This window comes from Giraffa tippelskirchi, chromosome 12, assembly GCF_054371585.1.
Source record: "Giraffa tippelskirchi isolate mGirTip1 chromosome 12, T2T-mGirTip1v1.2.pri, whole genome shotgun sequence".
In the NCBI taxonomy this organism is placed as follows: Eukaryota; Metazoa; Chordata; class Mammalia; order Artiodactyla; family Giraffidae; genus Giraffa; species Giraffa tippelskirchi.
In genome coordinates, this window is record NC_137286.1 from 145,346,798 (window position 1) to 145,371,168 (window position 24,371).

At 45.8% G+C, this 24,371-nt stretch overlaps 1 protein-coding gene across 3 annotated transcripts in view; it reads right to left on the reverse strand.

Moving 5' to 3' along the window:
• EFNB2 (ephrin B2) overlaps nucleotides 1–24,371 on the reverse strand; it is a 47,054-nt gene that overhangs the window by 19,565 nt on the left and 3,118 nt on the right. For all 3 annotated transcript variants that reach the window (XM_081550472.1, XM_081550473.1, XM_081550471.1), the window contains exon 2: nucleotides 1,659–1,942. In XM_081550472.1, coding sequence (XP_081406598.1) covers nucleotides 1,659–1,942 — 284 coding nt within the window. The remainder of the gene's footprint in view (nucleotides 1–1,658; nucleotides 1,943–24,371) is intronic.

Sequence of the window (24,371 nt, forward strand, 5' to 3'; positions counted from 1 at the left end):
GATGCTGATTGGACTAACACTCTTAGTTATGAAGCTACCTACTAGCTGGATGCAAAGATTTGGAGTTAAACTCATGTAATATACATTGTTGGGCTTCCCTGGAGGCTCAGTGGTAAAGAATCCACCTGCTGTATAGGAGACCCAGGTTCCATCCCTGGGTCTGGAAGATCCCTGGGAGAAAGCAGTTGCAACCCACTCCAGTATTCCTGCCTGGGAAATGCCATGGACAGAGGAGCCTGGCAGGCTATAGTTCATGGGGTCACAAAAGAGTCAGACAGGACTTAGTGACTAAACAACAACAAGAAGTCTTACTTTCAAATGTCTTTTTTTTTTTTTTTTAAAGACACTGTTGGACTTCCAAAAGCTTAAGATTTCCATTTATTTTACCTAATGACTATTTTACATTTTCAAAGATTTCCCTGTTATTTCATACATATTACCACCCCATCTGCTTGTCCCATCCCTCATAAATACTTTTACTTTCATTGTATGGTCATTCTGCTTTTAAATCTATAATTCACCACTTTCTCTTTTTCTTTGTTACTTATTCTCACTAAGCCACTCTCTGTGCATTATGCTGGTTTAAAAATAGCCTTTCAGTCTCTGTGGCATTTCAGGTTCACAGCCAAGGACAAGGATTAGACGGTTATGACCATCTTTGTTTTAATTACTAATGACTGTAATAAAAAACAGAAAACAATACATTGAGCACTTAGTAAGTAGTCAGTGAATCGTTGATTTTACAATTGCTCAAGAGCAGCCAAGAGAGTTTCAGTCTGATCACCCAGAAATGGTCTCCCAGTACACAGCAGCTCAGCGCCCCAGACAAACCGGAGCCCATCATGACGAGTCAGGGGAGACTCCCAAAGAAACCGAGAAAAGCGACTGTGTTGCTTGCATGATGTGAACAGCTGTTCCGGGCACCCAGCCTGGGCTCTGACATACCCTGGGCCTGGAACAACCCTAACTCCTGTACCTAGTAGGCACAGCCTGCCTCATTGGATTTCACAGCCTCAGGAGTGAACAGTAGCTCAGATAGAACCCCAAAAGTACATGGGATGTGTCAAATTCATTATATGGGGAGAAAAAAAAAGAAATTCATCAAACAAACCTAACATTATTCTTCCAAATCTGGCTTTAGCCTGCCCATGTATGATAGTGGTTGCCTGGAACTCTCATCCTTTGACCTACACAATCCATGCAGAATGGGTACCATTTTACCATCTTGCTCACTGCTGAACCCCTAGCACTGATGCACAGTTTCTGGCACAGAGTAAATACTAAATGAATGGATGGATGGATGGATGGATGGATGAAGATAAAAGTCATCGCACAAGATTCACCTATCAAAATCTCACCAATGTTTCTTAAAAATGGTTTTGTCAGTAGAGATGCTGAGTATATTCAAATATATCCACTTATTTCAATGCTACAAAAACTCTAGGAGGCTCTTTCTCTTTAGGTATTTATATTAATGAATATTACTAGTACAGGGTCTTTCATTCAATTAAGGCTTCTTTTCAAAAAAATGGACAATTTTCAGCAAAGATTCCCACCAAATTATTTGCCACCGTAATAATTTTAAGGAAACAAAAATGATACAAACCTATTTAGCTTATCCTAATTTCTATAAAATAAATGAATAGAATTATACTTACATATAATGTAATAATCTCTGTTCTTCTGAAATTCTAGACCCCAGAGATTAGGGCTGAATTCTTGGAACTTGATAGTGAACTTTACATCTTGATCTGGTCTGGCACAGTTGAGAAGAGGGGTATTTTCCTTCTTAATAGTGCATCTGTCTGCTTGGTCTTTGTCCACCATATAAACTTTATAATATTCATACTGGCCAACAGTTTTAGAGTCCACCTTAGGGCAAATAATATCCAATTTGTCTCCTATCTGTGGGTATAGTACCAGTCCTTGTCCAGGTAGAAATCTAAAAGCATAAAAGAAAAGGTACCATTGAGTTTATTAAAAAAAATTAACCATGTTAATGATAATGACAATATAGTCAGACAACATCAAGAATTCCAAACTGCAATTTCATAGTTCCACACTTTTATTGATCAACAGTATCTGAGTTCACTTTGCCGACAAAAGTCCATCTAGTCAAAGTTATAGCTTTTCCAGTAGTGATGTCCGGATGTGAGAGTTGGACCATAAAGAAGGCTGAGTGCCAAAGAATTGACTCTTTCAAACTGTGGTGCTGGAGAAGGCTCTTGAGAGTCCCGTGGACTGCAAGGAGATTCAACCAGTCCATCCTAAAGGAAATCAACCCTGAATACCATTGGAAGGACTGATGTTGAAGCTCCAATACTTTGACCACCTATGCAGACAGAGAGCAGACTCATTGGTAAAGATCCTGATGCTGAGAAAGAATGAGGGCAGAAAGAGAAGGGGGTGACAGAGGATGAGATGGTCGGATGGCATCACCGACTCAACGGACACGAGTCTGAACAAACTCCGAGAGATGGTGAAGGACAGGGAAGCCTGATGTGCACAAAGAGTGGGACACCACTGACCACTGAGCGACTGAACAACAGTCTGAGTTGAGATCAGCACGGGATGCATGTATTTAGGACCTAAGCTCTAAAGAAAGAAAAAACAGAAAAAGAAAGAAGCCACACTCCTGTCTTTACCCAGTAGGATCAAGTCAACCCGCTGGCACGTCTTTTACGCCCCCTCACTTGTAATGTTTCAGTGCTCCTTTGTGTGACTTCACAATGACTTTTCCTTGATGGTGAGTCAGACTTTTCCACCTGTTTGTTATTTTTTAACCATTGGCAGCCTCCGTGTATTGGGCATGCCACAGAAAGACCGCCTCAATTCCAGGGAATGGGGGAGGCACTGAGACTTCGTTGTCCTGTTAGTTTCCATTTGCTGTTGATGCTAATTAACAGACAAGTTTCATCAAGAATGTTTCAAATTACTTATCATAATTAGTCAGTCACTGATCAAACAATGGCTCCTTTATTACCCTGAACAAAAGAAACGTCTTACAAACCCATAAAAAGTTAACCAGAAATAATTAGTTGGAGTATTGATTCAGCTGTAAGATGAAAAGTCCCCAGCTCAGGAGGACAGCGTCTACTGTCCTTGCCCCACAAACCATTTCCCCCCTCCCTTGAGATACAGTTGCTTCAATTAATCCTTAGAAGCTGATCTTTAGAACCCAAACTCCTGATACACCATCCCCTCAATGCTTATGGCTAACAGCCTCCCTCCTCGTTCTTTCTTCCCAGCCCTGCTGCTGAAAGATCTTTCCTATCGGGGAGCTCCTCTGAGAACCTGAAACAAGGGCTTCTTAGTGAACCTCCTTCTACAAGTGCCTACATCAAAAACACAGGGAACCCATCTCGTTCCTTCCGAAGGAGCCAAGCCTGCAGGCTCATTCAAGTATTAAAGCCTGAGAGCAAAGCATCATGTCCGATCCAACGTTTATTGAACCAGGGAAGGCCACCAGCCATGACCGTGAATGGGTCGTAATTCACTGAGAGAGAAACAGAGAGAGAGAGAGGGAGGGAGGGAGAAACCAGGAGGGACCGGGCGTCCCCAATTTCAAATCGATACTGAAGGAACAGGTGATGATGTATGCTAATGAGTGGTATGAATTTTTCTGAAACATGCATGAGGTTGATTATAAAGCATCACAGAACATAACAAAAACTAGATTGCAGATTCATGTGAAAAACCAATATTCTTTGTGGCAGGAAAAAAAAAAAATGCAAGTTGCACGCAATGGTTTGTCACTTTCCCCCGGAATGTACCTTTCTGCAAAATCCCAAAGAGAGGGTGGCCCCCTTCCTTTCTTATTTTGTCTTAACTGAGATTCCTAAAGCAGGGATATATGACACTTTATTTAAGTTAAAAAAGAAAGAAAAGCGGATGAGAACCACCTGACAAAAATCTTTCCTTGAAGCAGAACTCAAAATGAATAACAAATTTCAGACAACCATCTTGTGCACCCTTGAAGAATTCTCTAGAACTGTTGACAAATGTAGATCACCACTGCGTAGGAGCCTCTCGGGGAACTTCTGGGCCATTTCTGCAGTTTTCTGGAGAGCCACTTGGAAAATTGAACTCCAGGGGACTGAGGGCCTCCAGGGCTCTCTCTCCACCCTGAGGGTCAGCGGTCTCCGTCTTTTCTGTGGCTAAAACCTGGCTCTGGTTTTTGGTGGACAGACTGAAGGACAGAATCTGAATGTTTGAGGCTTTTTTAGTCTTTACTAAGTGATTCTGCCGTGGTTGGAAAACAGGGGCAAGGAGCCTGGCGGTCCATATAGATGAGATAACACTGAGTATTAACGCTGCTCACCTTCCTGACACATCATTTTTTCCATGTCTTATTCCTGGACCTTCTTAGGAAATCTTCACTGCATCTGAGAACCAAGGGTGGACTCCTGCCTGGGGTTTCCCATCCCTCTTCAAACACCTTCTCCCCTAAACCTCCTCCGAGAGCAGCCGGCACAGCAAGCACCTGTTGTCAGCTGGAGTGAAATCTGTAGCCTGGATGTCCGGACCTGCCTCCTTTCAGCTCTGACCTCCACGCTGAGCGACCTTCACCCTGGACCATGAGGCTCCGGACCTCAGGATCCTGAGCAGACAGACGGACCCATCCTCTTGTCCATCCACCCTGTTCCTTAAAGACATGAGGCCCATCACCACATGAAAGCTGTGTATCATCTCTGCACATCTCCGCGCCCTCCCACTGTCGCCTGCGTCTAGGGTTTGGCTCACCAAGCTCTTTCTTCATTCAAGATGCTACCCTGATCCTGTTTCCCTCACGAAGATGACTTTTTCCTGTGTAACCGAAGACTAGCTGTTGGCTCCCTCTCCACCCCTGTGAGCGCCTCCTCGTGACTCTCTCTTCACTCACCAAATCCAAGTTCCAGTTTCTGCTGGAGCTGATGGGGTGAAGTCCAGAACAGAGGACACAAGAACTGGTTTAGCTACAAGGATCTCCATGTTTCAGACCAGATTCTCAGAAGGTACTGATTATATTTGCTAAGTCGCTTCAGTCGTGTCTGACTCTTTGAGATCCCATGTAGCCCGCCAGGCTCCTCTGTCCATGGGATTCTCCGGGCAAGAATACTGGAGTGGGTTGCCATTTCCTTCTCCAGGGGATCTTCCTGACACAGGGATTGAACCCTCATCTCTTACGTCTCCTGCGTTGGCAGGCTGGTTGTTCACCACTGGCGCCACCTGGGAAGAAAGTACTGATCACAAAAAAAGCTTAAATGGTCAATGACAGGGGAGCCATGTCTGGGGAGGAGTTAACCCAGAGGATGCTTTTTGAGAGGGAGGAATCTCAATTGCAATAAGTGTATTGGATGCACTCATAAAAAGTAAATCCTAATAAAACCCATTATTTCTAATGCTTGCAAAAGCATCAGTTCACTTTTCGGAAGACACTGTGGCAAAAAGTCAGGCAAGATTTGCTCCTTCACTCTGAAAAGTGGTTTCAAGGGTTCCTAACAAAAATTATTCCTTCTTTGAATTCATACAACAGGACCCGACACTTGAGCACTTTAGAGGTTGATTTTTTTTTAAACCTATACAGGTATATATTAATAGATACACCAGCAATTAGCACACTCGTTTCTTTAATTGATGAGATTACGGTTTCTCAGTAGACAAATGATTTGGGCTGAATTTCCCGCACACGTTACCACTAAGTGCATGGAGCCCAGAAGTCCCTTTGCCTCCCAGGAGACTTCACGGTTGCTGTTGTTGTTTTTTGATTGAGATACAGTTGATTTATAATATTATATCACTTTCAGGTGCACTATATTGTGATTTAAAATGTTTATGGTTCTACTCCATTTACAATTATTATGAAATATTGATTCTATTCCCTGTGCTGTACAATATACCCTTGTAGCTGGTTTATTTTATACATAGTGGTTTGTCGCTCTTAATTCTCTGCGCCCCACCTTCCTCTGCCCGTCCGCCTCAATTAATAACCACTAGTTTGTTCTCTATATCCACGAACTTTTCTTTTTTGTTACAATCACTAGTTTGCTTTGTTTTTTAGATTCCACATGTAAGGGATCACAAACAGTGCCTGTCTCTGGCTTACTTACTAAGCAGGCAGGGTGCCCTTCGGGTTTATCCAGCACCTTCACTGTCTCTAAGGCAACACAGAGCAAGCAGAGTCAAGTGAGGGTAACAACCGAGGCACCTGCGTCTCCATCAGAGATGCTACGATGACAGGAAAGTAGGACCCGGGTGTCAGGACTTTACACTCTGGCTCCCTGAGGGCAGGCAGGTCCCAGGCGTGGCTGACTCAACACAGAACATCCAAATGCTGACATCTGGTAGATGCTTAAAGAACAAGTGGCAGCTAAGACACACACAATAAATTTAAGTCAAATTTAGTGCCACGAACTAGCTGCAGATTGCAGGCACGGAAGGGATTCTGAAGAAAGGATGAGCTGGAGTTGGGATGGGGCTGGGGGAGGTGGGCGGGAGGGTGGTGGTGCTGAGAACCGAGTGGAACCACCAGCAGGACATGTTTCTGGACAGTCAGGGGCACTGCAGATGGAGTTCTGGACTCGTTCTCCCCAGAGTCATGAATATGGGTGGTTTTCTGCAATCCTTTCCTGGTTACAGTGCAAAACTGTGCGCCACCCCCAGAAGCGAGGCTGCTTTTGAGCACTGACTCTTCGATAAGTGAGCACCGATCAAAGCATCCTCCACCACAGTCTCCATTCAGTCCCCGCACCCGGACCTGACACGCAGACCAGACGAAGACACGCATGCCACACGCGAGACGCGACAGGAAAAGCCCCTCCCTGCACACTTCTCAGCTCCAGCTGCATTGCATTAAAGCGTAAATCAGGTTTGGGGAAATGCAGCTTTTTCTCAATTGAGCTTTTCATAGAAAAGCCACGCAGTTAAAGGCAAATCAGGAGAAAGGAAGTCAATCCACGTGCACGCCTTTGCCCAGGCATCAGACCAGGGTCCGTAGCAGACTGATGGATCCATCTTCGTGTCCATCTCAAGGGTGGCCATCAGGTTCCTATGCCGTGTCCAGGGAGCCAAGGACCAAAGGGTGAGGGAAAAACGGACCAGACGTCGAATTTGTGTTTCCAATGTAATGTTACAGAGCTATCTGGACAGTTCGTGAGAATCGCAGAATGTATGTGGGAAGAAAACGGGGTGGATGTCCTGATAATATCATTTCTGAATGGAAAACAATGTGTCCCATAGGTTAAAGCCAAGGCAGTGACCGCAGAGTTCTATTTTTGAAGCCAGGTCACTTATATTTGCATTTTATCACCTCAAGATTGCTGAGAAATGAACAAGTCAGACTGCACAGCACACCTGTGCCCTGAACATTTGTTAACAGTCAGTAAGACACTTGTCTTATTGTTGACTTGGGACATTTTTTTTTTTAAAGAATAATTAGGGTGGGGACAACTGGCTAATTTTAAATTACTACACTGACGGCCTGTTGTTGTTTAGTCGCTAAGTTGTGTCTGACTCTTTCACGACCTCATGGACTGCAGCTCTGTCCATGGGACTTCCCAGACAGGAATACTGGACCGGGCTGCCTTTTCCTTCTCTGGGGATCTTCCTGACCCAGGAATCTTCCCTATTCAGGGATCGAACTCTCATCTCCTGCATTGGTCGGCGGATTCATTACCACTGAGCCGCCAGGGAAGCCTAGTGACCCTGCCTAGTGAATATCAATCAAGTGCAGATTTCCTTCTGTGTGATGAGATAATGTCCATTTCTGTAGACAAAGAAGCCCAGGGGAAAATCCCCACGTTTGTAACCCATACCACAGAGCTGAGGTTGTTGTTGTTAAACCACATCCAAAAAGAAAAAAAACAGTGGTTAGAGGTCTTCGTCAATAATATCTGCTGGCTTTTGATTGAAAACAAAGAACAAGGAAGGCTCACACAGTCTCATGTCCTACACAGGAGAGCAGGCACTGTGGGTCAGATCCCCTTTGGGGTCAGGACGGCTGCCCGGAGCATTGGAGCTGTGGTTCTGGGTCTCTCCCTGGAGGGCTTCCGTGGGAAGGCACAGGAGTGGGGTGAGCCGAGCAGAAACAGGGAACTCCTATGGTTTTTCAGTTTTTCCCAATGAATCATTCCCAAGCAAGACAATAAGATACGATGACTCTGAGCCAAACCCAGGGACACTATAATGTGGAATAAAATGGAAACTCTGAGTAGGGTTTCTGAAGTTTCCCCGCCTGAAATTTATTATGATGATGATTATTTTGGTCACACCACACAACATGTGGGATCCTAGTTCCCCGACCAGGGATCGAACCTGTCCCCCCTGCTGTGGAAGCGCAGTCTTAACCACTGGATCGCCCAGAAAGTCCCTGATATGAAATGCTTTGCTGCTAGGATCTGTTTTTATCTTCTGATTACCTATCAACCTGAATCCAAGTTTTTAAAAGTTATTCACCAAACTAGACTCTAACACTTCCACGGGGAATACTCTGAATCAATCTAATAACCTAAATTAGACTTTAATGTTTAATAATCTAAATTAGATCTCTAATAATCTCAATTAGATATTTCAACTTCATATTCATCACTGTGGAAACTTTTAAAATAATGCAACCATTATGTGACACAACATCTTTTTAAATTTATTCTATGGGAGTACAGCTGATTAACAGTGTGTTGATTTCTGCTGCGCCTTCCTTCCCAGGTGGCTCAGGGGTAAAGAACCCACCTGCAGTGCAGGAAACGCAAGTTCGATCCCTGTGTTGGGAAGATCCCCTGGAGAAGGAAATGGCAACTGACTCCAGTATTCTTTCCTGGAGAATCCCATGACGGGCTACAATCCATGGGGCTGCGAAGAGTCAGACAGAGGTCTAAACAACAACAATTCCTGCCGTGCAGCAGAGTGATTCAGTGATACATACACAATACATTCTTTTTCATATTTTTTCCATAAGGTTTGTCGTAGGATATTGAATATAGTTCCTTGGTGACACAAATTTCCTTAATGCTTTAATCCACACTAGGATCCCATGCTTTTTTAAAAACCTAGCATAATGCATTTAAAGCCTAAACCTGCCGCTTAGAGGAGTTTGGGGGTCACGACAGATCGGAGTGTCACGCGTTATGCTCTCCAGTCTGGACCCTTCTGTCGACTAGCATTGCATTTCCAGGTTTCAGAGGGTACATCAGGTGGAGCAATGGTTGCCTGCCTGACTTCCGAACCAGGCCCGATGGAACAGCGGGGTCCACGGGAGCCAGGGGCTGAGATGCTCGGGGCTGGCTGGTTACAGGGCCACAGTGGGTCTCCCCAACCCCTCACGGACATGCTGTTTCCCTTGCTTCTCTTTTCTCCCCTTCCCTCTCCTCCATTCATGCCCCTGTCATAACATATGCCCCTCAGGACAAACGTGCAAGGACTTTTCACACTTGTCTTCGAGGTTGCCAAAAATATGCAGGTGAACCTAGAAAGACAGCCAAATCACCGTGGCCCCCTTGATGCTCCAAGAGTCCGAAAAGACTTGAAATAAGGAGCCCTTGCTCTCCTGAAGGCAACAGCACGTCTTGGTAGATGACTGGAGAACACACCAAACTGCCATAGTGATCAGGGCAAACTGAAATGCTGCTGCCAAACGCAAAAATATCCCACCAACCCAGAGCAGAAGAGATGGGAACGAAAGGACGTAGACAGGAATGACCAGCCTCTGGGTCCAAACGAATAACTGGGTCAGGCAAATGCTCTCCAGACGGGCAGGACCACCGAGCTTCTCGTTTTAAAGTGTGTCAGCTCCGACCCAGGGTCCTCTCTGCCTACTGCTGTACACACACGATTTCAGCATCTCTCTGAGTAGCTAATATTTCCGCATACTTGTGGCAGGTATCGTCCGACTGAGAAACAGGAGCACGTCACTCATGTATCAGGACCCATGCAAACCCTGCCAACGCGCACCCTGGGGAAAGGGACTGACAGCTGACGCTCTTCTACCTCTGGAACAAAACGCCGAGCAAAAGCCGTTTCAGCGTCTGAGCGAAGAGACCTTACTTTGCCGTGTGTGTCTGTTAGTCACTCGGTCGTGTCCGACTCTTCACGACCCCATGGTCTGTAGCCCATCAGGCTCCTCTGTCCATGGGATTCTCCAGGCCAAGAATACTGGAGTGGGTTGCCATGTCCTTCTCCAGGGGACTTTCCCAGCCCAGGGATCCAACCCAGGTCTCCAGCAGTGCTGGAAGATTCTTTACTGCCTGAGCCACCTGGGAAGCCCATGTGTATGACTGATTTTATTTTCCCTTTCGTTTCAGAATGACGTCATTAGATGCACATGTGCACACTGCCATATTCAAAATGGACAACCAACAAGGACCTACTGTAGAGCACAGGGAACTCTGCTCAATGTCATGTGGCAGCCTGGATGGGAGGGGAGTTTGGGGAAGAATGGATACGTATATTTAATATAAGTATGGCTCAGTCCCTTCACTGTTCACCTGACACCATCCCAACGGTGTTAATTGTTAATTGGGGTACACCCTAACACAAAATAAAAAGATGTGAAAAACATTACATCATTAGAGTGTATGATTATTTAAGTGAATGGCTCAGTTCAGCTGGAAATACACACACATACACTCATACACACATACACATACACAGAGCGTGTTGCTCTGCTCATTTTGCTGACCAGACAGAAAACACAGACACCAATGGTCAAATGCAGGGCCTTTATCTGAGGCTGCTTTGAGCTACTAGATGGTGGACTTGGGGTGACTGTCAGCTTCCCGTGTTTTTCAGAATTCTCTGCGATAAACATCAAATCCTTTTGTAATCTGATTAGAACATTATGCTTCAAGGTCCAGTTTCAAGAACAAACTACTACATTCTTGAGCAGTCTTTCATGACTCCAGTTTAAAACAAGATTTTCAAGGCCTGTAGACTTTTACATGTTTTTGGGATGCATTTCCTAAGAACTCAACTAAATAAAATTATCGTTCTCTGAACCGCGGTCTATTTAACGAAGCAGTTCTTGAGTCTACAAAAGCCATGTGTAGTCACATACAAGTAGTTTATTCAAACAGATGAAAACTATGGGATACAGTTTCTGCTTAATCATTCAACTGCACAGATCTGGGAGTTGGCTAACATTTCAGGCACTCTTGAGTCCCAGCTTTAGGAACAAGTTTTTATTACCCTAGCAGTTGGCACACCCCAAATCATACCATAGAATAGGTTCATTCACAAGCCAGAGTTCTGTATTAAGTACACTCTGAGTTTACCATGTTTTGGAAAACATGCATTTTTCCCAGAAAATGCTTTTATTTTTAATCAAATGTCAGAGGATCCAGGAAGAAAAGCAGTCAGTCTGTAAATTGCTGTGTCTGAAATTCTGAATGAGGACAAGCCTGCCACCGCTTTGTTCACCATGGCACACCTTCCTAGCTCCCTCCTGAAAAAAAAATACTCAATGCTAGAGATGAGCCCAAACCCTTGACCCCGTGACCTCCCCATGCACTTGGGGCTTTCCAGAGATGGAGCTAAAACAGCATTAACACAAACCCCGAGATTCCTTCCAGAACACTCAGTGTACTTGGGAACATAAATCCCCCCCTAAAATGACTTAAACTCATGAGTTTGTGAATTTGATGGCACGTTTCATAAACAGGCAGGATTTTTGGGCTTGCCTTACTTCCGTTTAATGTTAGATTGCTGCTATGGCTTAATAGGATCAACTCCAAACACCCCAAACAGAAGAGTTTGTCATAAATGAATAAAAGCAGGGCCCAAGAAAGACTTAGGCAATATCGACCATAAGAAATACTCGGGGAACCATTGTGCTGTTTTTGTGGATAGCACTTTACTGCCCCCTTTTGCACTCTAATATCAGAACAAGTGTCTGCACACTTATTCTGAAACCAGAGAGATAGTGGGGTGTCGCTTTAGGGTGTCAGGCTGTACACAATTAGGTTACCAGACCCCACCTTGGAGGAACAAGTAATTACCTTAAAACTTCAAGTAAACGCACCACTCACTGTCTTCTCAGTGGCTTTAAAGCTCTAAGAAATAAGGTAGTCACTGGAGGCTTTAATTGGCATGTGCAGCTTTTGATTCCAATATGTATGGGTGCTAGGACAATTGTCTGTTTTCACAGGTGTCCCTTCTTTCACACTTTTCTAGAAACAAATATCATCTGCAACATGAAACTGATTTATTCAAAGAAAAGAAAAGGTACATAAAAGCTGGCTCTACAATTTGGACCATTACAGCTGTCTTAATCCAAGAGCTGGTGGGGGGCGGGGGGGAGCGGTGGAGAGTACATCTCAAACTTCACACCGAGGACAGGCAGCATCTTTTCAAGGAAAGGAAAGATGAGAAGCACTGAAATTCACACGGGCGGTGAGCACAGGTGCCCGATCCAGTTCTGCAACTCTCCAAGGGGAGGCGGACTCCTCATCTACGCAGGCACTTGAAAGAACTGTACTGTACTTGAAAGAACTGCAGTGACTGAAGCAAAGTTTTATTTATAAAATCCTGATCTGCAAGGACACAGCTCCGGGCCCCCATTCTTGGCCCAACGACCTCAACCTGCATTTGGCTGTATGTGTGTGCACGGCGGTGTATCCTTTCGTTTCAACTTAATCCATTTCCCTCTGTCATTCTACAATTACCGTACAAGTCAAAATAATATCGAATTTCACAGCCTCCAAGGCTGCACAATGGGACGAAAACTGACTCCCTTTGATGTTAATCTTGTTTGCTATTTGTGATATAACGCTCAAAACACTGGTGGCTAAAAGTGAATTTCAGTCTCCAGTGCTCAAAGAGAAGATGCTCAAGCTTTAAATTTTCTTTCAGGAAAATAACACAAGTAGGTATTTAATTTTTTGACCCCTTCCATAATTTTCACCATAACAAAACCCTCCAATTCACAGAAGGCTCGCCTTTAACGAGCTGCGGTTGGACTAGATATATCTTTATTGGTTAAGTTAGAATTCAAGAGTGGGAAGGGCAGAGATCATGGTTTCCTTTTCCCAGGTTCACAGAGGCTAGTTAATCTCCAGCATGGAATTAAAAACAAAAATCAACCACTGGGCTCAAAACACACACAAAAAATCAAGGTCTTTATTTATAGAAGTGACCCAAACATCTCCTCCCTCAAAACTTCCCCCCCTACAAAAAAAATCATGCCATGAATTTTGTAGCTAGCTGGGGCAAAAGGGTTGGGGGCTGGGGGGAGAGACAGGGAGGGCTGGAAGTGCTGGGATGTGCCTGGGAAAGTGGCTAGGGGGAGTGAATCACCCAGGCCAACCTTGGTTGGGCTGGCCCAACCACGCGGCCTCATTATCGAAACAGGAATTTCATAACCCTTGCAGGCAAGAGCCGGTGCAAGCAAGCTTCTTTCCCAAGTGTAATTTGTTTGCACCTGTACGGTCTTGTTCCAAAGTATGCTCTTAGCAAGAGTCTATAAAGGAAGGTGGGACTCTATTCACAGCTGAGGGCCCAGAAAGAAAACCCAGAAAACCAGCTTTCCTACAGAAAGCCATTCGAAGGGCATTTCCAGCCGGGTCTCTGCTGTTTCAGGTCGAAGTACGGCCCCTCTGTGCTCAGCTGCCTGGGTGGGAACACCACAGGGAGGAAAAGCAGAAGGATGCTGTCCAGAAACTGGCTGGCATCTTAAGGAGATGGACCTGAGATCTCAGCACAGCACCACCATCGAGGGCCTGTGAGCATCTCTTTCATTTCCAGCAACACACCTGTTTTTCTTTTTTAACTTCAAAGAATTGTGCCTATTGAGAGAGACCATTCAGCCATGTTTTATGGGTGAACGAAACCTCTCCCCTTTGGTGGGGAAAACAGCCTTGAAAGAAAGCGCATGCCACGGGGGTGGGACGCCCGCTCTCCAGGCTGGAGTGTGACCCCAGGACTGTTCACCACTGGACCCCGGGGCCCCCACCCCAGTTTGCCCCGCGTCAAACAAGGGCTCAGTGAGTGTCTGTGTAATTGTAGAATGAGCATTTTCAGAAGTAAGGTTTAAAAAAGAGGCGAGATTCCAGGTCTCTCTTGCCATGAGCAGAGATTCCCCTTGCCAGGCAAGCAACATCTACCAACACAATTTAGAAGGCTGTACACCAGCCCTTCGCAGCCACCTACACAGTCGCCTTCTGGATGCTTCCTCCTTCCTCGCTCCAGAGAGGGTCAGGGACGGGTCTGCTGTGGGCGGGTGATGCTGATCATTCCCCTGCACCTCCCCGGGTTGGGCCACAACCCAGGGAGCAGGGGCAGAAGACAGAAAGAGAAAGCAAGCAGTTCCCAAAGGCAGGTCTGCGCCATGATCATCAGAAAGGAGGAAAACCAGACTGGGTGACTAATCTCCTTGCTGATCACCCCCAAGGTGTGTACATTAGGGAAAAAATATGGATGGCATGCCACTGTAACTTTGTGGACAATATATTTCCTGCTCAGTTGCTACCAGCAGCCTGGAATGAGCTGGACCGAAAAACAAACACAAGGGGAGTTCACCACCCTGAGTTACCCAGGCTGCTACCGAACTCCGGCAGGGGAACTGGACCATGACGGGATAAGAGGAGGCCCTGAACGCGGGCAGGAATGAGGGCTGGGGGTGTGAGACCCCTCCCCACCCTCCCCACCCCAGGGCTGCAGGTGAGCAGACCCTGAGCCCTGAGGGGATGCACCAGGGTTGGGGGGAGCCTGCTCAGGAGTCAAGAGCATCCCAGGCCCACTGATCCTCCCCGCTTGGCTTCCTAAAACAAAACTGCTCCAAACTCGCCGAACATCAAAAGCCAGATGGGCTACACTGAATGAATCCACAGGCAGGAAGCCAGAAGCCCAGTTTGCTGTAGAAATAGGCCTGGACTTGATTTGAGTCTTCTCAGCTCTGACAAGATGGAAGCTGGCTCAGATCCCAAAATCCAAAATAAAATGGCATTTAATTGTGACTAGACTCTAAAAAAGATGTCATCCTATCTCCTTAGCTTGACATGCATGCAGCATTGAACCCCATGGAACTCTCCGCGCAAACCTGACCTTGTCTTCTCCTAGCAAAGAGATGATAAAATGCTCCCATTTTTAAAAGGAAAATGTTAATAGAGGAGTAATACTCAATAAATGCATTATTAATATGATGGACTTTTGTAACTGTCTAGCTTCCATTGGGTAAAACCTTGTTATCAAAGATTTAAAGGATCCATTTAGAATCGCATGTCCATCACAGGAAAGTCTATAAATCAAGACGGACAGGCGGAGAGTGATACCCCAAAGCTTCTTTCATCCCACCTTGTGTGTACTGCTTTGAGCACACGTAGGCTTCATTGGATTATGTGATTTCTAACCATTCCAAGCAACAGCCTGAGAAAGAGGTCTGGAGAATTTAGAGGGAGGAGCCTGGAATCAGAACACTCAGGTTCAAATACAGAGTGTGCCACCTATGAGCTGAATAACTTGAGGCAAGATGATGAGCCATCTCTGCCTTGGTTTCCCCATCGCCATCACGGAGGTCATCACAGCCCCTCCCTCAGTGGGCATGATGAAGTCTGAACGAGACAGTATCTGCGGGGTGGTTAGAACAGCCCCTGACACCCACCGTGCGCTGCAGGCAACTGCTGTTCAATGAGCCAGACTGTGCCCACCAGGGGAGGAGGTTGCTAACTAAGCAACAGTACGGCACGTTAATGCCAGAAGGCTACACGGCTCATTCCCACGGCCGCCTTCGAGTATTCATTCAACAACCCAGTGGCTTCCCGTGCCCTGCCCATAAAGGCGGTTCACCCAGGATCCAGCCCTTCCCCAGCGATGGTGGGGAAGCTGAGTGAATTCAGGGTTATAAATGTTACAACACAGCATCAGGGCAGGAAGCAGAGGAGAGAGCATCCGATTTGGTAGCAGAAGGGAAAGAAAAAGGTGCTTCACGGAGCAGTGAAGTATGCGAGATGAGTGGAACACAGGCAGCTAAACAGGAACTTTAAAAGGTGCGGGCGCCATGTCCTAATCTTTAACATTTTCTTTTTATTTATTTGGCATCTGTATGTAGAAGGCAACTGAACCAGACAGCCAGGCATACAGTAGATGCTCAATTAACTTTCAACAGCAGGAGCTGACAGGTATCAGTTCGTTGTGTCAAGTCCAGAGCTAGAGTCTTAAATCTTGACCACAGTTCTATCACACTTCTTCAGTCCTGTTAGATTATTGCCCCCCATCTTAGAAATGGGACAAGTGAGAAACACAGGGGTGGGGGTTTGCTCCCAAAGCTACACAGCGAAAAAATGCCTGACCTGGGAGCGGGCTCCTACAGCCAGGTTCCAAGGCCCGTCCTCTTAACCAAACTACAATAGCCCTGGCCTGGCTCACTTTGCTAAATTGAATCACCTGACCTTTCCATTACCAGCACAGACCTTTTGAAAATCAATAGGTACTGCTAATTCTCCTGAGAATAAGGGGGCTAGAATCGCTGGGTTAGCTGTCCTGCAGGGTCTATTTGTTCATTTGTAGGAATCTGTCTTCGAGCTCCACTGAGACATAGGAAATGAGGCAGATTATTGAAGACATATGGTGTAGACAGTGGCCACCCTTAGCTGAAATATGTTCCTCTGATTTGCTGTGGTTCTGTTTCAGAGATCTCCCGGGACTTTGCATAGCGAGACTGTCTCTCCTGACTCAGTTTCCCCTCCCATGGGAGGAACGCCAATCCATTTCTTCCTCTGTACCCACGACCACCCCGGCCATGCAACACTGCACAGACCGTGTTTGCCTTCCCCATGGATACCCTTACTCCCTTAGGGTTTAAGTCTCTTGAGGGTAGAGATTGCTCTTTTCTGTATTCTCAGAGCCCAGCGTTAACAGACCTCACCGCTCACAAATGCTCATCCAACAAATCAATGAATTATCTACCATCAGTGATCAACCAGGCAAGAACAGAGGCCCAGAGCCGGGAGACAAGGGCCTCAGATTTCTTCCGAGGGCTTTCTTCAGCGATCCTTATCAGCCTTTCAGAGGATGGTGATCTAATCTTGAGCTGTTTTCCAAAAAAAAATTGGAAAGAGGGCAGCCGTTCTTAAGGTGTGGCATCAGCTGAGAGCTTGTTAGAAATGTGAATTTCAAGTCCCACGCAGACCTCAGGAATCCGGAACTCTGGGGGCGGGCAGCCAGCCTGTTTTAACAAGTCCTCCAGGGGATTCTGATGGTTCTAGAGCCACTGGACTGGAGGGAGTGCTCCAGGATCAGGTGATTTGTTAACAGGGGCAGCTAGAAACAGACCTCAGGGCTGTGACTTTTCTTTTGACTAATACTGATTGGATGTCAATGCTCGCTGGTAGAGATTGATGACATGAAAGATTCTGCTCCCCGCCTCGTAGGGACAGGCTGGGTGGGGGGGGATCAAGACTTGCATTTGAGTCATGACAGTGCTGTGTACTCATGTTCTTGCTATGCCCTGGGTATTTTTAGTTAAAGTGCTGTGGGATTACAGGGGCAAGATTTAAAGAGACTGTGTTTGATCTACGCCATCAAGAGAGAGCAGTCATTTCAGGGGAAATGGTGACCTTTAAGGACAGTCCATTTCTCATGAAGATCCATTTTCCCATAGACAAAGTGGGGTGCAGGGCTTAGGAGAGCCTGTTTTTATCGAAAATGTACCCCAAGAACCTACTGTACAGCACAGGGAATTCTACGCAATGCTCTGTAGCGACCTAAATGGGAAGGAAATCCAAAAAAGAGGGCTTACATGTATACACACAGTTGATTCCCTTTGCTGTACAGCAGAAACTAACACAACATTCTAAAGCCAACTATGAATGTGGAGTGAAAGTGTCAGTTGCTCAGTCGTGTCTGACCCTTTGTGACTCCATGGACTGTAGCCCGCCAGGCTCCTCTGTCCATGGAATTCTCCAGGCAAGAATACTGAAGTGGATTGCCGTTTCTTTCTCCAGGGGATCTTCCCAACCCAGGGAACAATACTCCAATAAAAATTAATTAAAAAAAAAACAACAATATGCAATCATAGAGAAGGTCAATCTTATTTTTAATTATTTCCCCCATATAATTAGACATTTATTTTCTGCTGATTGGAGTTTGCAAGATTAAAATACTTATTGTTTAAAGGTCATGTATTTAACGTAAGAGAAGGGCATTACACATTAGACGATATTGCTAACACTGACTATGCATATATTTGTACTGTATATAAAAGAATAGAGATGAAAATATACTATGTTTATTGCAAAAAAAATGTACCCCAAATATAGTTCTGGTAAGCTAATAACGGCTCATCGATAAAGAATTCACCTACCAATGCAGGAGACACAGGTTCAATCCCTGGGTTGGGAAGATCCCCTGGAGAAAGATAATGGCAACCCTTTCCAGTGTTCTTGCCTGGGAAATCCCATGGACAGAGGGGCCTGGTGGGCTACAGTCCACAGGGTCGCAAAAGAGCTGGACACGACTTGGCGACTAAACAACAGCAACAGAGCTAAGTGAACACTGACATCTTCTAACTTCTGCAGGTCGAGGCTCTCTGAGCTGGCCTTAAATATCAGCCGCCTGGCCCCGCTCACTCATCAGACAGCTCCCATTCGGGACAAAAGTTTCAGGCCACAGTAAGCCAGTTTAACAGGTGGAAAAAGCAAGGACTGAGACTCAGGAGTGCTTCCTCAGGTGAGAGCACCACGCTGGCCCTCAGGTTCATCAGCTGGTACAGGAGACACTGCAGAGATGCTAGAAGGGCCATTTCAGACATTGGCTCTGCAGCTCAGAGCTGCTGAGGTGTGCAGGGTTGCCTGGGTAGCACCCATCACCACTCTGGTGGGATGCAGGAGTACTCAGCACATAAAAAGCAAAGAGTTATGTCTCAGAAGCAAGAGAGACTTAACTAGCACCTATGAATACCTGTGGGCTTCCCAGGTGGTGGCAGTGGTAAGGAACCTACCTACCAATGCAGGAGACACGGGTTCGATTCCTGGGTCAGGAAGATCCCCCAGAGAAGGCCATGACAACCCACTCCACGATTCTTGCCTGGAGAATCCCATGGACAGAGGAGCCTGGCGGGCTACAGTTCATGGGGGTCACAAAGAGTCAGACACGACTGAAGTGATTTAGCACACATGCACATTAATACTTGTAGAAGGATTCCAGGACTGTAATTAAAGCTGGATGCCACCAAATGTAAACTGAGAAGAAAAATCTGGATGGTTTTCGAGTTTCATATAGAAAACACCAAGAAGATGAAGTTTTCAGAGCACAGTTCATTCACCATCTTCTGAATGCCTGCCCAGAACCAAGCAGTTAGAACAATCACCTACCCATGCTCCTGAGAATGGAAAGAGCAAACTATTAACACTTCACTACTGCCAATTTTGTCTTCATATTTTGTTGGGGGAGTTACTAAGGGCAGAAACAACCTGTTTGCCTTTCATGGCGCTTTCTCCAACTATGGCGTTTTCTTTGAAACCAGCGCGGCTGCACTCACCAGCCACAAAACGCCCTGGACTAGAATTACATATTTGATATTTATACATGAAAAGAGGAATAAAGACCTTCTGCCGCTTCTCTGCGGGAGCCACAGAAATTGGTGCACCTGGCATTCAGCGCGTGTGCAGAACAGTTCATAAGGGATCACCTTCTCTTTTCACGGGGCCACCGGATCCAAACATCCTGATCCCTAACGCTCCTGCAAGGGGTTCTCAAAGGCAGGACGCGAAGCTGTGGGTTGGATGCTGGTTCGTAAACTAGCGGCAGGACTTGCCTGCATTATTTCTTTAATCACTTTAACCCTGTTCCTCATAGAAAGCTGGAGGCCAGGGCAATTCAGCAGCTCCTTTTGTCACTTGCCTGCCATAAATATGCACCAGCCTGCATCTGAAAGGCTGAAGGAGGCCGCAAGCTTGCTGGACATTTATCATGCTCTGTTCCCCGCTAACAAGCAAATACTTTCGCTGAATGGACCATTAGCGCTCATTGTCAGATGCAGAATGCAAGGTGCTGGGATGTGACCAGCTTGTAAATTAGGGGGCGCCCCTTCTCTTAGATGAACCTGGGCGAATGCACTGGGTCTTTTGATATGATTTCTGATTTACACTGGAGAGGAAGGTAGAGCAGCAGGCCCTGCGGAGGGCAGGTCTACGGGCCCTCTCTTACATGTTGTGAAATGGTGCAAGCTACACCGCAGTGACCAGAGAAGCAGGCAACAAGTGTCAGAAAGCCACAGCCCCACACAGTCGAGTCGGCTCTCTGAGAATTAGGAACAAAATCCACGAAATGGGTCTAAAACAGAATAATTTCAATTTAGTGAAGATCTTTGGACACGTTCGTCTAGAAGGTCGCCACATTGTGTTTTCGAGGACAGCCCCCAGATGCCCTCCACCCACTCCAGCAAGTCATCAACCTGGGGTGTTTGTAGCTTTCCGTTTTGTCAGCCTCTTAAGAGTTCAGACTTTCCTAAAGAAATGCTGAGACTTTTCTAAGACGCCAAATAAGAGGCAGAAAAAGCAAAAATCTCCTTTCTGGCCTGACCTAACTTGCGGATGCCACTCTGCCTGGAACCCAATCACAGCTTCAAAAGGCCGATTTTTGGTTAATGACTAAAATGCAAAGTGTAGACCTCAAGACAAAAGCCTGGCCTATTGACAGGGCTGTTCAGGGCACAGGGCAGCAAAAGCCTCTTCTGTTTTTAACGTTCAAGCTGGCAGCAATCACATTTTTACAATCCTACCATTTCCCCAGTGGGGGCCTGTCTCATTCAACTCAACTCCGGGTTAGGAGTGAAATGTCATCTCCATAGAGCCCACTGGTAGGGGCATATCGGATTACCACCTATCTGAGTGAAAACGCAATTCCCCCTGTGATTTTGCTTAATTACACGTATTATACATTTTTTTTTTCCTGGGGGTGGGAAAGACAAAACTCAGAGAGGAGCTCCCTGGCAGAGGGCCGGGGCCGGGCGGGTGGTGGTGGTGGGGCAGTGGTGATATATAAATGTTTAGCTCAGCTTTTCTCCAGCTGGGGCTGAAAGATGGCTGAAATCAAAAGGTCTGTGTTTTCTTTTCAGCTCCCTGCGGCCCTTCCTAGCCCCTCGGGGCTCTGTTCGTCCCCAGCAGGCCCTTGCCTGGAGCCCAAAGAGATGAAGGCAGGTACCGCCAAGTGCGGCTAATCCTACATTATGGCGGCCGCTGTTAGGCCAGGAGTTAAAAAGGAAAAGCTTGCAGGCCTGAACTCACTGCAGTGAGCCGAGGTTTTAATCAGCCGCAACCTCAACCTCTGGAAAAGGCGGTCAATGGGAACCTACCTTGGCCATATTATCCGCCACCAATGAGCAAGAACTGAGCCATCTTTTCTTCCCGGCTTCAACCATCCTGGGCCACAAGGGGGGCTTTCATACTTTCTAATCCGAGTTTCCAAGTCTGTATGGCTCCCACATAATAGCTAACAGCCTGGAGCAAGGGCCTTCCTTTCTACACTCTTTTCAGAGACGTGTCATTCCCCACATCCAGCTAATCTATATGTTGCCATGGCTTCACCCTTTATCTGCCTTTACATCTTATGAACTGCATGGATTTACCACATTATTTTTATCTGAAAGACAGAAAATGGTGGTTTTATTGCCATACAATCAGATTACCGCTGCTAGTTTCTCTATGCCTTTTTACCATACTTCAATCAAAAGGGATCCGTGTCTTTTTACTCTGCCCTTGATTTACATTACATCTGTAAAGACCCAGTCTGGGTTGTAATCCCCTTATTAACTATGACCAGGGTTGATTTGCCTAAAAATAAAAGCAAATTGTGTCAGACCCTTTCACTTTGTTTTTGATTCGGAACTACAAAATGGATTACTAAAGAAATCTTCAGAGTTCACACGGCTCGTATAGTACTGAATTTAAAATGAGAATTAAACAAGTCAAACAGGAGAGCTATGTCCACGGTCTACATTTTCCATCATGGGAGAAGGGCTGAATTGCCTATGTCTTTGTGTTCTTGGGCTTTAGAGAGACAATGAAGCCACAGGAGTTTTTCCAAGCTGTTCGGAACTCTGTCCCTTCCCTACCCTACCGGTCCCTCTTGCCTTTTCTCCTCCTCTCTCCCAGCGCCATTCTAATTCCTCCCCTTAAAAAAAAAAAAAATCGAAGTGGGGGGAGCTCTTTCCCAAAAGACCTAATTCCTGACGAGCAGCTTCTAGTCTGCATATGTTAATGAAAATATTTTAAGCAGTTGAACACTCCCCATTTAAGGCTCCACTCTACTGCACCAAGAGCAAGCTCCTAAGTAAATCTACGTAGATATATGAAAAGTGACCTGAAAAACAGGTTTTTACGGCAGCACCCAGAGACTAGGTGGGCCCCCAGTACCGTTTCGACAACTATTTTCCTTAGAAGAGCCCTCCTTTTCGTCTCATTTGTAGTGGGAGAGTTCAAGAATAAAGTTTTTATGGAATGCTCAAGAAATAGCCTGCTTTTTCTTTTTTCTTTCTTCTCTGATGAGGGTCTCAAGTCTGTATTTCCTTCCCCCTGCCACTCCCATCCCTGTGACGCATCACTGCAGTCATGCTGGGATCTCAAATCACTTGCCATTAGGTGCCGGCGCTGGGAGACATAGCCGGCTGGTGGGGGTCACTCTCAGCCACCCCCGGCACCACCTGAATTATTTCAGTGCGGGGCCAGGTAGCAAAGTCCCTCTGCAGGTAATCATCATGCTGACCCACCAACCAGAGGATTCCTCTCGGTTTATTTCCAGATAAGAGGTTTTACGATAATGATTCTAAATATACCGCTGACTCTTCAGCTGACTCCGTATGGAGGAACCATGCCCATCAGCAGTTCTCAGCTGGTACGGAGCTTGATGGCTCATTTACCTGTCCCCCGGCTTCAGCCCGGCAGGCACATTTTGGGACGCGGGAGTCATTTGCATGTCTTTGCCTCCTAGGACAAGTGTCAAGAGCTACCCTTTGTGAACCAAGTGCTTACAGAATCATCTTAACCTCCAGCTCCCATTTCTGAAGCTCAAGGCTGTAATTGCTGAGGTTAGAAAGTGCAGTCGCTGGACACACGATTCCCAAATAAATTCTCTCCTTGTCTGAAAAGAAGGCTCTCAAGCCTGCAGTGAAATCTCGAGGCTGCCCCGTCTTTGTGCTCGCCCTAGCTCGGTCGTCCTGTGCAACAGCGACAGTCATTACCTACAGTTTATCATCCTGACAGAATGTGAGGGCTGTGGATGTGAAAGCGCTAACAATCCCACCCCTGGTGCTTCGTGCCCCCCCCTCCCCATATTAAAACCGACAAGATTAACCCAAACGCAAACTGGGGAGCATAGTTCAAGGGGCTATTGAATCCTTGCTGAATGTGCATTTGTTTACCTACAAAAATAAGAATTTCAGACACAATGGAAGGCCGGCCGGCTTATATATGGTATTGAATGGACTGTTTAAACAGCACTATCCATTGTAGTTTATTTTATCAATCTCTGACAGGTCTGTATTTATTCAGAGCCTGACTGTGGTGGAGCCTAAGTATTATAGGTTATCTGGACATTATCCAGCCATTCTTTTGTATCAAGTCAATCAATATCAGGAATTCACCATTATGTAGGGAAAAAAGGACCCGAGAAAAGCAAAACGCTTGGTTAACTAGTATATGGGGCATATACTAGGGAACAGCACTTCTAGACAGAAGAAATGAATGCTCCAAATTCAACAAAACTAGTGTAATTCACTCCAGAATTCTGTACCAATACGGACTTGCTCACTCTAAAGTGAAGTTAATAATAAATATGTATATATATTTTAAAGAGACAACCTTTTTTTGGCAAAAACATTATGCTTGGAAAAAATTATTCTACTGAAACATTAATTAGCAATGAAAGCCAGGCTCTGCTTTTCTCTCCAGAGTTAAAAAAAAAAAAATAGCTACACAACTGAAACGGCCACAGTTGACACAACTCTTCCTTGGACCTGTGGATGCGGTGGCTTTTCAGTCAGTAAAATTTCTTCAAAACTCTCCGGGGGTGGGAGAGGCAGACAGTGTGATTGAAGTAGTTATGGAGATGGTGAATTTACAAAGGATTTTCTGGACTGTGTCTCCGAACAGCTGCTGTGTGCTCCCTCTGTCCACCACCTGTTAAAAAGGCTGACCTCCGAGTGAAACAAACCTAATTACTGATGGCCGCTTCATTACAAGTGAGTTGTTCTACACTGGGACAAACTGATGGGCAACTTCAAGGCAGCTGATTACTCTCCTGCCCACGTCACATTTACTGACCAAAAACTTTCCCCCTGGAAATAAATATGCAACTTCTCCCAACAAACAGAGAAACTTCTTGGCATCCTTTTTTTTTTTAAATTCATTCTCAAACTTAGAAAAGGCTCTTTCATAGCATTCCCCCAGGAAGAAATCTTTCTGATCTCTCAA